This window comes from Chiloscyllium plagiosum, chromosome 2 (genome assembly GCF_004010195.1).
Source record: "Chiloscyllium plagiosum isolate BGI_BamShark_2017 chromosome 2, ASM401019v2, whole genome shotgun sequence".
NCBI classification, from domain to species: domain Eukaryota; kingdom Metazoa; phylum Chordata; class Chondrichthyes; order Orectolobiformes; family Hemiscylliidae; genus Chiloscyllium; species Chiloscyllium plagiosum.
The window spans coordinates 50,662,962-50,681,285 of NC_057711.1; the positions used below are offsets into that span (position 1 = coordinate 50,662,962).

General features: G+C 39.4%; 1 protein-coding gene across 8 annotated transcripts in view; it reads right to left on the reverse strand.

The window, feature by feature from the left end:
• The window catches only part of fam172a (family with sequence similarity 172 member A), a 562,233-nt gene that overhangs the window by 486,441 nt on the left and 57,468 nt on the right, over positions 1-18,324 (reverse strand). For all 8 annotated transcript variants that reach the window (XM_043709291.1, XM_043709302.1, XM_043709318.1 and 5 more), the window contains exon 5: positions 4,156-4,221. In XM_043709291.1, coding sequence (XP_043565226.1) covers positions 4,156-4,221 — 66 coding nt within the window. The remainder of the gene's footprint in view (positions 1-4,155; positions 4,222-18,324) is intronic.

The following is an 18,324-nucleotide window of genomic DNA, read 5'->3' on the forward strand; positions in this document are numbered from 1 at the left end:
CATAGGTTTAGGGTGAGAGGGGAAAGATATAAGAGAGACCTAAGGGGCAATTTTTTCACGCAGAGTGTGGTACGTGTATGGAATGAGCTGCCAGAGGATGTGGTGGAGGCTGGTACAATTGCAACATTTAAGAGGCATTTGGATGGATATATGAATAGGAAGGGTTTGGAAGGATATGGGCCGGGTGCTAGCAGGTGGGACTAGATTGGGTTGGGATATCTGGTCAGCATGGACGGGTTGGACCAAAGGGTCTGTTTCCATGCTGTACATCTCTATGACTCTATGATTAAAGGAGTTGGCAGATTATATATGCTCAGAGTGTATGCAGAGAAATTATTTCCTGCAATGGACTCTAGAACAAGAGGGTATAGTCTTAAAATTAGAGCATAATCATTTGAGAGAGAGTTGGGAAGCACTTTTTTTCACGCAAGGGTTAGTGTAAATACAGTATTTAGTCTCACAAATGATAGAGATTCTGGTTCAAATGAAATTTTCAATACTGAGAATGGGATATTTTTGTTGGGTTCAGGCTGTAAAGAGGTAAAAGGGGATAAACAGAAATGAAGTACAAGTCAGCATTTAAATTACTCAAAGGGCTGAATAGCTCCTGTTTCTACATTGTTTTGGATCCTCAAGCCTGCATTTGACAAGAGCATAGTGATCCGATTGTGGCCTCAACAGTATGTGACAAAGGAGTCAATCTCACTCAGCTTTAAAAATTTTCATTGACCTTGCTTCCAAAGCTGGATCAAGTGTCCACAGACAAATAACCCATAAAGAAAAGGTTTCTCTTCATATTAGATTCCACAACAAAATAATTTTATCAGAACCAAAAAGTGGTGTTTGAAATATATCCAGAAATTTGCATTTCTGGTATCATTTTGATATGCTCAAACATTACAGCATAAATGGAGGCCCATCAATCTATTTTTCACAATTTCCAAATATCCTGCTTTCATTTTTATTCATTCACGTGATGCAGAAGGTGTAAGTTTGGAAGATTTATCGAGGAGCCTAGGGGAGTTGCTGCAAAGCATTTCGTACATGATACACTACTACTGAAAATTGATGGTGATGGGTGTGAACACTGAAGTTGGTAGATGAGTGTCAACCAAGTGAGCTGCTTTGTCTGGATGATATTGAGATTAATGAGTATTACTGGAGCTGCACACACCCCGGCAAGTGGAGATTATTTCATCACTCTCCTCAATTGTATCTTGGAGACGTTGGATATGCAGAAGGAAGACCTGAGATGAGTTACATGCACAGAATTCCCAGCTGATGGCCTGTACTTGTAGCCACAAAGTTCATATGGCTGGCCCAGTTCATTTGCTGTTGAATAATAACTTCCAGGATGTTTATATTCAGTGATAATGCCACTGAATGTCAACAGGAGGTGATTAGATTTTCACTTGTTGGAGATGGACATTCTCCAACGTGTGTGGAATGCATGTTATTTGCTAGTGATTAGCCTGAATATTCTCCAGTTCTTGCGGCATGTGGACATATTTCATTTGAGGAGTTGTGAATGATGCTGAATATTGAGTAAACAAACTTCCCCAGCCTTATGGTGGAGTGAAGTTTGAAAATGCAGCTCAAGATGGCTGGGCTTATGACTCTATCCTGAGGAACTCCCCATGTTCTGGGGCACAAATAATGAACCCCGTATCTTTCTTTGTGTTCAGCATGGTCAACCTGAATCAAGCTTTCCCACAGATTCCAAATGACTCCCATTTCACTAGATTTTGATGCCACACTCGGGCAAATGCTACTTGGTAGCAATGTTGACTGACACTTCTGTCACTTTGCTAATGATTGCAAACAGACCAATACAGCAATAATTAACCAGGTTGAATTTGTCCTGACTTTTGTTGCCTGGAGACACCTGAGCAAGTTGTCATATTAAATCAGGTAGTTCCAGTGTTTTAGCTGTCCTGGAGTACAAGTCTTCTGTCCTATTGCTAAGATAGTCACAGCACATAACTTTTTCAATATCCAGCACCTTCAACTATTTCTTACTTTCATGTGGAGTGGCTTGAATTGGCTGAAACTTGGCATCTGTGATGCTGGGGGATCTCAGGAGGATGTTGACATGGATTATCCACTCAGCACCTCTGGTTGAAGACTACTGCAAATGCTTCAGCCTTAAATTTTGCACTGATTTGTTGAGTTTACCCATCATTGAAGATGTGGATATTTGCAGAACATCAACCTCATTAGTTCTTTAATTGCCCACCATCATTCAACACTAGGTGTGTCAGGACTGCAAAACCCACAATGGTGCGTTGGCTATGGGCTCACTTACCCTGGTTTACTCCCTGCTGCTTATACTACGTGGCATGCACATAGACCTGTGCTTCACAAGGTTAACACTTCACTTCTAGGCATGCATGTTGCTGCCCCAAGCATGCACTCTTCACTGTTAAGTGGTAATGATAGGTTGGGGAAATGCCAAGTTATGAAGTTAGACTGGAATTTTAATAAAATTCTCTTATGGCTCACTGCACCTCATAGATGCTCAGCTTTGAGATGCCAAATCTATTTTAACTTTATTCTATCCACATGGTAGTAGTGTCACAGATGGTGGAGGGTGACTTCAATGGGACTTGGTGGTGGTCACTCCTCCAAGTGCTGTCACGGAAAGGTATGGCAGGTTGGTTAGTGCGAATTTTCTCTCTTGTTGGCTCCTTCATCACCTTCCAAAGATCCAGTCTCCCAGGTATGACTTTTAGGACTCAACCAGTTCAGTCAGTTACTGAGCTACTCTTGGTGATAGATATTGAGTTCCCCTCACGCAGATTACATCCCGTCACCTTCAATGTTTCTTACCACTTATGATCAACATAAAAGAGCACTAATTCATCAGCTGAGGGAAAACCAGTCGGTGGTAATCAGCAAAAGGTTCCCACATCTGATGCCATGAAACTGCATAAGTCTGGATATAATGTGGAGGCCTCCCAGGATGTGCTTCATGAGTCTGCAGAGATCACCATCACAGGAAGCAGTGGAGGCCAAAACATTGTATTAGCGAGTTTTGAAAAGATTTGTAGCTCAGGTTGAGGTTCTGGATGTAGGTTTGCTCACTGAGCTGGAAGGTTCATTCCTTCCAGCTTAGCGAGCAAACCTACATCTAAAACATGATATTATTTCAGGAAAGAATTGGATATAGAACTTGGGGCTAACAGGATCAAAGGATATGGGGTAAAACGCAAACAATCTATTGAGTTGGATGATCATAACGAATAGCAGAGCAGGCTGTATGAGCCAAACTCCTGCTCCTATTTTCTATATCTTTAAATGTGGGACAACACATGGAATCATGCTTGACAGACAAAACTGAATTGAATTGAACGGAATTAGCTTTAATGTCAAATGTACTCAATGAACACAGTGAAAAGTTTATAAGTTGCTACTTACAGCGCCATCTTAGGTACAAGTGTACCTGGATACAAGTTCTTCAGTTACAGATTAGTTACAGTGTAACAAATATCAAGCTGTTGCTTGATTAGTCTGTGGGACAATCTTCCAATTTTGTTACAAACCCCAGGTATTAGTAAAGACGACTTTGCAGAGTAGTCAGAGCTCGTTATTATTGTCACCTTCAGTGCCGAGGTCATTGCTGGGTGGTCTGTACAATTGCATTCCTTTATTTAGACTTCATAGCAGTTTAATAAATTGAATGGCTGGCTCGGCTCTTTCAGAAAGCAGTTCAGTCAATTACAATGCTGTAGGTTGGAGTCACATGTAGGTCAAACCAAGTAACAGCGGCAGATCTCCTTCCCAAAAAGGTCATTAGGGAATCAGATGGGTTTTCACAGTGATTGATGATTCCAGTGTCAGCAGCAGACTGGCACTGGATTTCCAGAATTATTTATATTTCACCATATGCCATGGTGGGATTCCCAGAGTGTTAGCCTGGTCCTTGGGATTACTAACTTCAATTAATTCACAAAATGTGGGCAGCACTGGCTAAACCAGCAATTACCACAACATCAAACTCTTCAACAGTCCTTTTTTTCCAAACAACTAACGTCCTTTTAAATGACATTTAAACATGCAGTATTTCATGAACATAATAATATTAAATTTCTCTGTACATGGCAATTGAGTGAATGTGCATGAAGGTGCTTATAACATTTTAGAAGTTTAACTTACCGGGAGATAAACCTTTTTCAAATGACATTCTTTTTCTAAAAGTTCATAAACAAAGTGTGTGATAATCTGCAGAGACAAAATTTTATTGAAGCATTATACAGGTTATCTATGTTCAAAATATATTGTATAAGGAGAGATCTGATTATCTATTGTGTGCCTCATCCCTGTTTTTGGTCAGAACTAAAACACTTACCTGTTTCTGTTGGAAAGATCAGCTTATATGCTGGATCAATGTTCTCAATCTGTCCTGAATTCCAACTATTAGGAGTCCAAGATTTTTGACTGAGGATAGTCCCTTAAGGTGTCTCTTAGCTATAGAATGGAACACTAAAGGCAGCATGCACTTATCTTCTGCAATCCCATAGATGGCTACTAGCAAAATCAATACTAAGTGAAGGTTTTTAAAGCAAGCTTCAATGATAGTGAACAGGGTATACATTATATTCAACACACTCTGCTCCTTGACACAGGTAAACATTTAAAAAGACAGGATCTATATCAACTTTAATTCTCTGGTCCGACAGCACTGATCTCAGCTGAGGATGCCAATGGAGATGAACACACGTAGTGTGGTCTTTATCTTGCTATGTCGGATGGGCTTTTTGGCTTAAGAGGAACATTTTTAGCTGGCTTTCAGTTCTGAGATGGAACTGATAGTTTAGGTTGTGAGCATATACACAAGTACACTTGAGCAGGCAAATGGGTTGCACCAGCATGAGCTGATCCGACAGGCAATAGCAGAAGAGAGTAGAATAGCTTACAAGAACTAAATGAGGAGACCCGAAATAGTAAAGAAAACACTTGAAATGAGCAAACAAACAATCAGTTCTGAATTATCCACTAATTTCCATTATCTGCGAGGATTCCTTTGATTATTGGATTATTGCAATTGGAACATTAGATTATTGGAATTACACTGTATGGCATTTATAAAAATGGGTATAGAATCATGGTTTCTTGATAATATTGTTTTTTGACCATTCATACAAATCATTATCAGTATGCATTGAATGCAATAAAGAAATCTGGTCTACTTGCTAGAATCCTTTTGCTGGGCGACTTCAGTTCGAAAAAATACATTTAAATTGATGAGTATTGCTTCATTGCTTAACTTATTGTTTAAACTGAAGTTATCAACTTCTGATTACCAAATTAGAGAATATTAGCAGAATACTGAGTGCACATCAAGCTATCATATTATTCTGGCAACAAGCTGGGAGTTCAGAGCTATTTTTGCCTCTGGAAAGGAACTATTGTAGTCAAAGTCTAAGCTATTTCAGAGACAGAAATGGATGCTGAGCAATATTGAAAGAAAAGGAACCAAAGATAGGCTAAAGTAGTTTTTTTTTTCATTTGTAAGGCTTTAGAAAGGTTCAAAGAGAATAGAATACCACTGCGATCTAAAGAAAGAATTAAAGAAAAGTGACTTACACTGCTCAAACAAAAATATTACAAAAAGCTAATAAAATAAAGAACTGCAGACATTGGAGAACTGAAACATAAACAGAATTTGCTGGTGAAACTCAGCATTTCTGGCACAATTTGAAGGAAGAAAGCAGAGCTAACATTTTGAGTCCAGTGGCTCTTCATTGAGAACTGTTTGTTAGCAACTAAGAAAATGCTGAGGATGAAGTTGTGGGGGAGGTGAAGGAAAGAGGAAAGTAGATAGGAGGAGATGGACCCCAGAGAGAGATAGATATATGAAATGGGTATGTATACAAGGAAATTATGGACAAAGCAGGTCAGGACAGAAGAAAAACTGAATAAGCGATAGCAAGAGTTAAGACGAGGGGGGACTGGGTGAGCTGAACAGATAATAGGCCTGCAGTAGGTGAGAATGGACTGTGCTAAAAGCAACCCATATCGTAATAAAACAAGAAAAAAATAACATGGAAGGATGGAATCAGGTCTAAACTTATTGATCTCAAGTTTTACTCCTACTGTCTGCAGGGTCCCCAAATGGAAAATGAGAAATTCTTCTTCAAGCCTGCACGGAGGCTCTCTGGAATACTGCAGGAGGCCTGCAATAGAGATTTTGGGGTGGAAACATGGTGATATGTTGAAGTGGCAGGCAACTAGATGCTTGGGGTCATTTTTCCAGACAGAACATAGGTGTGTATCATCTTCCTGATGTAGAAGAGTCCACATTGTGAACAGTGAATACAGAATACTAAATTGAATGAAGTAAGGTAAATCACTACTTCATCTGGAAGCTATGCCTGAGGCCTTCGATGGTGAAGAGGGAGGAGGAAAATAGGCAGGTGTGAAACCTTTTGCAATAGCATGGGAAGGTGCTGTGAGGGCATGAAGAGATGCTGGGAATAGAGGAAGAGAAGTAGAGGACCAGGGTGTCCCAGAGGGAATGCGTCTGGCAGAATGTTGACAAGGGAGGAGAGGGAAAGGGAATGTGTGCCTGGTTGTGATATCCCGTTGGAGATGACAAAAATGGCAGCTTATTATCCTTTGAAAGTGGAGGCTGGTGGGGTGGTAAGTGAGGGCCGGGAAAGAGAATTGGTGAGGGAAAAAGTATGAGATGGGTTCAACATGGCTAAGGGCCTTGTTGACCAAGATAGCAGAAAATCCTCGTTACACTCAAAAGCTGGTCACTTCCCCTCCCCCCCACCCCCGGCATTGTCAGAACAGATGGAAAAGAAACAGGGAAACTGGGAAAATGAGATTGAGTCCTTATGGGAAGCAGTGTGTGAAGATGTATAATCCAGGTAACTGTGGGAATCTGAGAGTTTGTAACAGATATCAATGGACAGCCTGTCCCCAGAAATGGACATGGAGATGATGAGGAAGAGAAGGGAGGAGTTGGAGATAGACCAGGTGAAGGTGTGAGCAGGCTGGAAATTGGAAGCAAATTTGATAATTTTCTAATTCAGAATGAGTGTGTGAAGCAGGACTGATGATGTTAACGATATACTGGAGAATAAGTTGTGGGGAGGGACCCAAATAGGATTGTAACAAGGTATGTTCTACATAACCAACAAAGAGACAGAGAAAACCAGGGCCCATGCAGGTACCTGCGACCATACCGCTGACCTGAAGAAAGTGAGAGGAGTTATGGGAGAAGTTGTTACATGTGAGGACGAGCTTGGCTAGGCAGAGGTGAATGGTGGTGAATGGGGATGGTTCAGGCCTTCTTTCCAGGAGGGAGTAGAAAGCCCTGAGACCAGCCTGATAATCCATGCAAGTAGACTGCATGTCCATGATGAACAGGAGGCAAGAGGACCCCGCGAACAAGAAATTCTGAAACTGATGTAAATTGTCAGTGAATTGAGGTCAGGAGGGGACTACATGAGGGGGGAAAAGATACAGTTCAAGTCAGACGAAATAAGTTCTGTGGGGCAGGACATGCAGAAACAGTAAAATGGTCTGCCAGGGTACTAGTGTTTGTGGATTCTGAGGAGAAGGTAGAAGCAGGATGTATGGAGCTGCGGGTCTATTAGCTAGGTGGCTATAACAGGGAGATGTCCAGATAAGATGAAGTTGTCGACAGTTGTGGACACAATGGCCTGATGATCAACAGTGAGGTCATGGTCCGGTGGGAGACAGGAGGAGATGCCCGAGAGCTGGCTCTCAATTTCCACAATGTAAAAGTCAGTATGCTAGATAACAGCAGCACCACCCTTGTCAGCAAGCTTGATGAAAAAGTCAGTACTGGATCTGAGAGCATGGAGTGTAGTCAGTTAAGAGGGAGATTGGTTCAAATGGTTAAGGGGGACACAACACTAAGGCAACCAATGTCACATCAACAGTTCTCAAAGTACAGGTCGTGTGCAGGTAAAAAGGCCAGAGGGAGGGGTCCAGGTGGAGAGAGAGTGTCGAAGGCAGGTAAAGGCATTAGTGGTAAGCGGAGAGGACTCCTGTTCAAAGAAATAGGCATGGAAGTAGGGTTGATGGAAGAAGAGTTCAATGTCATGTCAAGCCTGAAATTGAGGTGTGAGCACAGACATTTATTGAATAGCATTCAATAATATTCAGCATCAGAGACTGAAAGGTCAGAAGGAATAGTAAATACTAAGTGGTGGGGTCAGCAGAAAAGAGGGGAAGTGAGGGACAGAGGATTGTGGGTACCTTGTATCAGCTTGCATTCATTAATGCCTGAAAGGAAGAGAAGTTTTCTGTTAGAACATCGAATGAGCTAGACAATTAAGTGGAACACCTACATTCTGTCTAATTTCATGCAGCCAGTTGCCTGCCACTTCAAAAAAACACCATGTGCCCACCTGAACATTTCTGTCACAGGCCTGCTACAGTGTTCCAGGGAGCCTTCGTGCAAGCTTGAACAATGATACCTCATCTTCCAAATGGGGACCTTGCCATTTCTGGAACTCCATATCCACATCAATAACTTTAGAGTCTGATTCCATCTTTCCGTGATTTTATCCACCCCATGTCTGTTGTGACATGGGTCATATACCTACCCCTAGGCCTATTATCACATTACATGGGTTGATTTCAGTACTGGTCACACATTTTCTCATAGTTTTAGTTCTTATTAATCACTTATTCAGCTTTTCTTCTGTCTTGACTTGCTATCCATAATGTGCTTGCTTACTTATCCCCTTTAAATCTCTATTTCTCTGGGCTCCATCTCCACTAATCCATCACCACTCCCCAACTTTCTTCTTCGGCATAAATACCATTTTTCCTCGCTGCTAACAATCAATTCTGATAACGAGTCATCGGACTCAAAACATTAACTCTGCTTTCTTACCACAAATGCTGTCAAACCTACGGAGTTTCACCAGCAATTTCTGTTTTTATTACAAAAAGCAAGCTTATGTCACATAATTAAAATAGTAAGGCTTTGAGTTTATTAAATTTTACTAACATGGAGAATAAACTTCATTCAGAATTTCACTGCAGCTCCGTCTATATCAGCACCATAAAGCTAGCAAACATGCGATAGAAATCTAGACTATATGCAGACACAACATCTGAACTTTAGATTTAAGGTCAGGACCAGTTCAGTGTCTCAACTCTCCAAGTTAGAGCCTAACAACAACACAATTTTCAAAGAAAACATCAGTTAGTGGCCTGATCCAATTCAGGGTTGCAGTCAGTGTGGGATAAGGCAGACCCAATTTAAAAGAGCAAGCACCCTTGCATTTCTTTCTTGCCAATACATAAGCTTTTCAGAAGCAGCTGCTAATAGCTTTTCAACCGGTTTCTTCAACCTGTGCTTCAAAAGAAAGGAATATGACATATTGGACAGAATAAATAGTGAGAGACATAATATAAAAAGATATTTAGCATCTTCAAAAATGGATAAATCACCAGGCTCAAATTAAAATGTATGTCAGGCTGCTAAGGAATGCAAAGGAAAAAAATAACAAAAGCGAGGATCAACATTTTCCAATCTCTCTTGCTTCAGGCATGGTGGCAGAAAACTAAGAGCTTGCTAAAGCTGTACTGTTGCTTTAAAAGGGAAAAGGTGATTCTATGAAGAAACATAGGCCAGCCACCCTAACCTCAAATTATTGGAAAAATTCAAAAAGATGGTATAAAACCACAAATTTAGATTAAAGATTAATCAAGGACATTCAGCATGGATTTGTTAAGGTTGTGTCTGACTGGCTTAATTGTTGTTTTTAAAACAAGGAACAAGGGTCATATAAAACATGTGAAATAGGTGCAGAGGTACAGCACTCCGCCTTTCAAGTCTGATCTATCATTCAATAAAATCATGTCTGATCTGTTTGTGCTTCGAATTTCACTTTCTCCATCTAGCCTTGATAACCCTTGATTCCCTTCCCCAATAAGAATCTATTCATTTGTCTTAAAAATAAAAATGATCACATTTCCAGCACCTCCTGAGGCAGAGTTCCAAAGTTACACCAAAGAAAAAGTTCCACTCTTTGTCCAGAAGTAGCAAATCCTACATTTTAAAAGCTTAAAGTTAAAATTTAATTCCAGACTGACTCAAACAAGGAAACATCCTTTACATGTTCAACTTTTCAAGAGCATTCAGTATCTTATAACTTTAATCAAGTCATTCTTCACTCTTCTAAACTTGAACTGAAACAAGCACATCCTGTCAAAGATATCACCTTAAGAGAATACACTCATTTCAGAGATCAATTTAGTAAATTTGCTCTGAACCATCTCCAGGGCACTTAGATCCTTCCTTAACTAAGGAGACCAAAGCTGCACACAGGAAAACAAAAGATAATGGTCAATAGGTATTTTTGGCCAAAGGCTGGCCCTAGTGGGGTCATGAAAGTGTCAGTAATGTACTTTGCTGTTTTTGATACATATACGTGTACAAATGATTAAAAGTAGGGGAGATAAAGAAAACCTTTTCAAATTACGTTAAATTTGGCTCTATGGTTCAGAGTGAGGCATAAAGTTATCAATAGACTGGTCAAGTGTGTATAACAGTGGCAAATGGGGAATTCAGTCCAGAAAAGTATGAGGCAATCCATTTGTGGGACTCAAACAAGGAAAGGTAATACACAATAAATGGTATAAAGTGCAATGCAAAGAGGAACAGAAAGGCCTTGGTGTGAATGTTGACAGATTCCCAGATGTTGCCAGTCAGGTATACAGATGTTGTTGCAATTACCTAATTCATGTGCTTTAGTGTGTCAGTGTTTAGGAACTAAAGTTTAACAGTAAAAAAGGGAATAAATGTAATTAAGAAGTCTGGAGTGTATTACAATTGAAAGATCAGTACCATGCTGCCTTAGGTGGATAACAGCGAGACAGGTTAGAATATCAAACAAGTAGGCTTAGCTAAAGAGCTGGAGAGATGTCTGCAATGCTTGCAAAAAAAAGAAATCCAGAAAGATTATGTTGGAAATTAGAGCTAAACTGTTAGTTTAAAAGCATTCAGCAATGAAACATTGATCTAATTAAGTTAATTATGGATATTATAACGAAGAAACTGTAAATGAGGGACAGTTAATCTAAAATGATGTCAGCCTACACAAGCAACGTAATCATGGAGACAATAAGATAGCCAAATTAAATGAAGATATATAGACCTGTGTAAGGAGACCTACTAACTCCATCACTGACCAAACAAATTTGATTGAGACTTAATCTCAGTTTAAATTTGGTGAGGGAAATGTGTGGAAGATTGCTAGTTACAAACAAGTGGAATGATCTGCAGCAGTGCTGCACAGAGTCTTGTCACAGAAAGTATCCAACAAATTACCTTGGAAGAGCTAAAAATTAACCTTAACAAGGGACTGAGTCAAGACATGATAAATGTAAGTTTGACCTCATAACAGGTGGAATTCAGGAGTTTGGCATACATATGCTCAAATCTCCATAAAAGTAAATAACTTTTGAGATATTGTACCATTCAAGAAAGTTCTTGCTAACAGCAAGAAGGAAATTTAGGAGCTTAGGATGTGAATATACAATAAAGTTGTGGTTTGTTTTGCAAGACATGAAATCTTCAGACATCGTTCTAATGGTTAAAATGAGCAATTCAGACTTCTCTTTAAATGTTAATGCATCATAACATGGTCATGGTGGCATGCAAACATTTTCCTTCTGACAAGGTACAGAGTATCAGAGGAGGGACATGACAATAGAACTGTACAAAATACAAGTTAGACCATTGGTAGAAAAAGGCATACAGTTCTGGTCACACTACCAAATAGCTGTTATCATACTAGAAAGGTTGCTGGAGATTTTCCAAGAATGAAGAACTTAACTATGCTAAAAAGATTTGATAGGCCGGGCATCCATTTTTGGGATTAGAATAGGCTGAGGGAAGAATAATTAGGGTGTGTAAAATTATGAGAATGGATAGAATGGGCACTGTTCTGTTAGCGGGAAGGTCAATAAATCAGAAGGCAATAAAATAAAGAGATTGATGGAAGAATTCGAGGATAGTTAAAGGATTTACTTTTGCATCTGAGGGGATGGAACTCATTTCCTCAAAGGATGGTAAAGGTAAAAAACAAACACTCGCTATGTTTAGAAAACAATCTGGTATGCACTTCAAGTCTGAAAAAAAAGAGAAAATACAAGTCACCATAGTCCCACAGACTGCTCTATAATAAGAGATGACTGGTACTGAGTTCAACCAAGTGTCACCATGACTCTGGACAGGGGAGAGATTGAGAAGGTGAGGCCTTCATGGTAACCTCAGCTAGCGTGGGAATTGAACCCACACTGTTGGCATCAAGCCAACTGAGCAAACCAATCATCAGTTTCAGATGACGTAACCCAGAGGGCCACGGACCAAGACCCAGAGGAGATGATTAGACTGGATTGTTTCAACCAGTATGGATATGTTGGGCTGAATAGCTGCATTCTGTAATTTTTTTCCACGTTCCCATAATTCTTGATATTATATGAGAAAGTATCAAATACGTTTTCCTTGATTAGAGGTGTATACAAATATTCTTTGTTAAAGTAAATAGATTTACTTATTAAAATTTACTTGGCAATGTTCAAATATTGTAAATGATCATTGGATTATATGTCATGATTTGGAGATGCCGGTGTTGGACTGGGGTGCACAAAGTTAAAAATCACACAACACCAGGTTATAGTCCAACAGGTTTAATTGGAAGCACACTAGCTTTCGAAGCAACGCTCATCACCTGATGAAGGAGTGTCACTCCGAAAGCTAGTGTGCTTCCAATTAAACCTGTTGGGCTATAACCTGGTGTTGTGTGAGGATTATATATCAGAAGACATCTACGATACTTGTCCATTTTTATCATAAATATATGTGATGGGCAACTTAGCAAAATGCATACTTATTCATAAGAAAGGTAGATAGCATGTTAGGCACAACTACAAAGCTATAGATTCAAGAGGATTTTCATGAATTTCAGCACTGATGTAGATTTGTAAATGTAAAGTAACAGGATAAAGACTGAATATCGCTACAAAACATTAAGCTTTCCTCCATACTTCAAAAGAAAATATTAAACTAATTAGAATAAACAATTACATTTGAATGCAATTAATTTGGAAAATAAGAACTATAATAATAATGCTGGATAAGGCTAGATAATATGTTGAGGGTGGGCCCCCTAAATGCCAGTTTAAATGTCAGTGGTGAGCTCATGTCCACTTAGATGCCCACTTTAATTTTTAAGGGTAATGGTCCTTTAATTAGTATGAATCTCGAAAACGTAGACCCACCTCATACAGCTACCAAACAATGCGAGCTGGAAAGGTGACAAAGTTGACAACTGCAGATAGGCCAAGGAGATGGCACTCAGAGATGGGTCCAGGCTGACAGGTCCTGTGCATCAGGGGGCATGATGGACAAGGAGTGGGGGTGGAAAAGCAAAGCTACTTCCAAATGGAACTATTGGTAAAAGGCACCTCATCTATCAACTGGCCATCAACCTGCAAGATTAACTCTGTCACGCTGCACATTGACCACTGGTCTCTCCCACCACTTTTTACATTCAAGCACCAATAGATTTAACTGATCCCTTAAAGACCTCATGGGTCATGTTGGGTGACCTCCTCTGTTGCTTATCAAATCAATGTAGGGGCAGGAGCTGACAACAGATACGCAGATGGCACAATGCTCTAAACTTAGTGGTCTACCCTGCACACTAATGGACCACAGCCATTTATGGCTTGAAGGAGGGATGCTCAGCTTACTGATTCTATAACAGTTCTCTGTAAAGAAATTCAGTTAAGCCAATTTACCCAAATTATCCCCCTCGTCTTGCAAATTTATTTCCCTCAAAGACACATTCAGTTTCCTTCTGAAATCACTGATAACCTTCACTTCAACCACCCTGACTGACAGAAAGTCCCAGGTCATCACTACTACATGAAAAGTCTTTACTCTCACACTCCCGTATTTCTTGCTCCAAACCTTAAATTTGCATCCCTTAATAAAGATAAGCTGATGATGACAGTTTTTTCCAAGTCTACCTTGGAAAGTCTGTCACAATCTTGTCACAATCATTGCTCAATCTTTTGTTCCAAGGAGAACAAAGCCTGTCCAAATTAACCTTGTTGCTTAAAACCCTTTGTCTCTGATGAAGTCTGGTTAATCCCCTCTGTGCTATCACAAATAACAGAACATCCTCAAGCTGCAGTGGCCAGAACCAGATGTGATACGCTGTCCAAGCCTGCACCCAAACCTTCTCCTCCTTTAAAGATGAACAATTGTTATTGTTTTTTCCTGTTAGTCTTTAATTCCATTTTAAATTGTGTAGTTTCCTTCCCAACCCATTGATGTTTGCTCTCTTAGATTAATCCTTTCTCCTCTCCTTTACTAATTTTATCCTTAGGAGAAAGTGAGGACTACAGATGCTGGAGATCAGAGCTGAAAATGTGTTGCTGGAAAAGCGCAGGTCAGGCAGCATCCAAGGAGCAGGAGAATCGATGTTTCGGGCATGAGCCTGAAGAAGCAACACGTTTTCAGCTCTAATTTTATCCTTATGATACCATGATTACTTAAATCAACATATTCCACTTGGCTCAGCTCAATCCCAACACCATACTCAACAGAGACATGAAAATACATAGGCCAACAAAAGTTCTCATGAATATACTTTGTCAATTCCTCATTAATCAATCATACTACTTTAATATTATTCCAACTGATTTGCGAGTAATTATGAAACCACATTATAGTTTATACACAGCTTCATGAAGATTTGCTGTCTTCACTCTCTCTCTCACCATTTGGAAGCCTACAGGGTACTTTGATAAAATGACCATATGCTTTTGGAAAATTCTCTTGAAAGCTCGAAAGTGTTCAATGACCAGTAAAAATAATCAATATGGTTAGCAGAGGTAAAAAAAAATTAGCTCTCACCTAACCACCAATATGTTCGCATTACTAGTTTCAGGGGAATTTGTTTACATTTATTCATACTGAATGCAAATCATAGCTGGAAGCAATAACTTTATGCAAGACAAGTATTGCTCCACAGAGTTCTGTTAGGACCATACAAACAAAATCTAAGTTTCCCTTTCGGCAAGATATTGTGGTTCTGAACTATTAACCGCTTCATAGTTTGGCCAGCTGTTTTGTTGTTAGTATATTGATTTTTACAGATGCTGATTAACAATTTGTTTTATAAGACTGATTTTAAACATGGTGTGAAATCCTTGTTTTAATAATAGGATTTTAGAAAATTGTGTTTTTAATGGGCATAATTTCAAGACTCATCTCCTGCAGATCGAGTTCACGCCATCTTTTTTTCTCCAGCTAAATCCATTTCATAATCCTGTTCTGCCTGTTAAATCAAAAATTAAAAGCTCTGTCTCTTTAGGGTGCAATTACAAAGGGTCAAAATACCAGACATTCTGATTTTTTTTTGTCATAGGAGAAGAGGACAAATCTACTGAGCTTATATGTTTTTAACAAGGGCGCAAATATTTTTCACCAAATTCACCCATTTCTGTTCACGCCCACTGTGAACATGAAACTCACTTTTTCTTCACCAAAGTAAATACAAAATTGAATCAATTATTTTCAAGATATTGTTAAAATATGGGTGCACTGTACCTTTCAGAGAGTTAAAAGCTAGCAGAACTACATGACAGCACCAAGTGATCTGAATAAGATACAATGTAACATGTGGTCCAGCAGCTAGGGTAGCTGGTTGCCTGGAGACAAAAACAAATTTGAATTAGGCCAATTATACTCCCCCCAACCAAAAAAAAATCAAAGTCCAATCAAGTTTGAATTTAGTATATTGATGATATTTAAAGCCAATGACACAATCCAATGCATTGGGGGTATACGATCAGGAAAAATTGAACAGTTGGGAGAGAAGTGCCAAAAGACTAACAAGTGTAGGCTGCTAGTAAGAATTCTCTGAGAGGTACTAATCTACAGAAGGAGTTTGCACAGAGAAAAAACATCGGCAACAACTTGGAGAGCAAATCTACAGAGGAAAATACGACAGCTGGCTGATTTGAAATTTGATTTTTTGGTAAATCTTATTTGGGAGTTTTATCAGACTAGTATTGTAGAAGGGAAAGTAAAAGATAGGTTAGAGTAAGGAGTTGTAAATAATTGTTAATTATTCTGTTATACTTTAAGAAATAAAGTTGTTACTTTTTACCTCAAGTTCTTGGCCTCTCTAATTTTCAGATTACCACACGGGATAAATCTTTTCTGTGTTGCTGGTTTAAAATTAACAGAGGGGGTTTACCCCATGTCATAACAATATAATAATTTATACAAACTAGGGATACTGATGGATAGTTGAAATTATGTGGCAACAACTGCAACAAGTTATTTACCTCTCAACTCCTTAACACCTATCTACAATCTACAAGGCACTCTATTCACCACTTGAAACATTCACTCCCTCCATTATTTATGCAATGCAGTTGTATACACACCATCTGCAAGACAAACTACCGCAACTCACCTAAATTTCTTCAGTTGTAAATCTCAATCCTTAAGCTCAAACACGGAGCAGAAAAATCACAGCAATGCAGTGCAAAGAACACCATCATTGACAAAACTGTCTCTATATTACACATCTTGATTTGGAACTTTATTGCCATTTCATCACCACGAGATCAAAGTCCTGTGACTTCCTACTTCACATTGTTGTAGGAGTATTTCAACACATTAGAAATGAATGGCTGGTCTTGCCAATGTTATCCATATTTCATCAACAAATAAAGAAAAAGAAAGACAACATCACACTACAGAAGCAAGAATTTTCATTGCTCGGTATCAGAATAATGCGAATAAATTCAAATTTCAAGCTGTGTAATTTTCATTGGTAAAGCAAGGTTAAAAGCAGAGTAGATACATTATTTAACATAAATTAACTCTTTAAAATTAATGAAGGTTCAGCAGTTTTGTGGTGCACAACCTCCCACTTATTGGATTGCCACTGAAGGGGAGTGCATAATGTGACCAGATAGATTAATATATCAACCTACAAATCTTTCCAATTGGCCTATGGCCATTGTTAAGAACAGAAGGGTCTCTGAACATGGTCTTCAGCCATGTTCAATGAGTAGTAGTTCCCTTCAAGCTACAGCCTTTGGTGACAGGCCAGCAACCTGGGCCAGGATAAAACAATATGGAATTAGACGTAAATAAGCACATGCTTTGTCTGCCTCGGTGTGGGAAAACAGAGACAAAAAGAAATGAAAGTGTACTGATTTTAGATTACAATATAGTGGTGTTAAAAAGGATGTCAATGAGTCTTGGAATAAATGTCCATTTAAGGTGACTATTTCTTCACTTCTGTCGAAATTGTAGTCCATAAGGGAGAAGATCACAAACTTACCTCTTACACTTAGCATAGAGTTTTTGCAGTAATGCACAAATATTGCATAATTTATGTCTATCCAAATTGGCAAGTCTACTACTGTTGCAGGCAGGGTGTTCAATGCCCCTACTACTCTGAGGAAAGAAACCACCTATGACATCTGTCCTATTTCTATCACTCCTTAATTTAAAGCTTTGTCCCCTCGTGCTAACCATCACCATCTGAGCTAAAAGGCTCTCAATGTCCACCCTATCTAACCCTCTGAATATCTTCTATGTCTCAGTTAAGTCACCTCTCAACTTTCTTCCCTCTCAGGAAAACCTCCCCAAGTTCCTCAGCCATTCCTCATAAGGCCTTCACTCGATACCAGGCAACATCCTAGTAAATCACCTCTGAACCCTTTCCAAAGCTTCCACATCCTTCTTATAATGCGGCAACCAGAACTGTATGCAATACTCTAAGTGTGGCCGCACCAGAGTTTTGCAGAGCTGCAACATGACCTCATGGCTCCGAAGCTCAATTCCTCTACCAATAAAAGCTAACACACCATATGCCTTTTTCACAACACTATCAACCTGGGTGGTAACTTTCAGGGATCTATGCACATGGACACAGAGGTCTGTCTGCTCATCTACACGACCAAGAATCTTACTATTAGCCTAGTACTCTGCATTCCCGTTGCTCCTTCCAAAGTGAATCACCTCACACTTTTCCACATTTAACTCCATTTGCCACCTCTCAGACCAACTCGACAGCTTATCTCTATCCCTCTGTAACCTGCAACATCCTTCAGCACTATCCACAACTCCAACGGCCTTAATGTCGTCTGCAAATTTACTAACCCATTCTTCTACACCCTCATCCAGGTCATTTAAAAAAAAAGACAAAAGCAGCCGTGGTCCCAAAACAGATCCGCGTGGTACACCATTAGTAGCTGAACTCCAGAATGAACATTTCACATCAACCACCA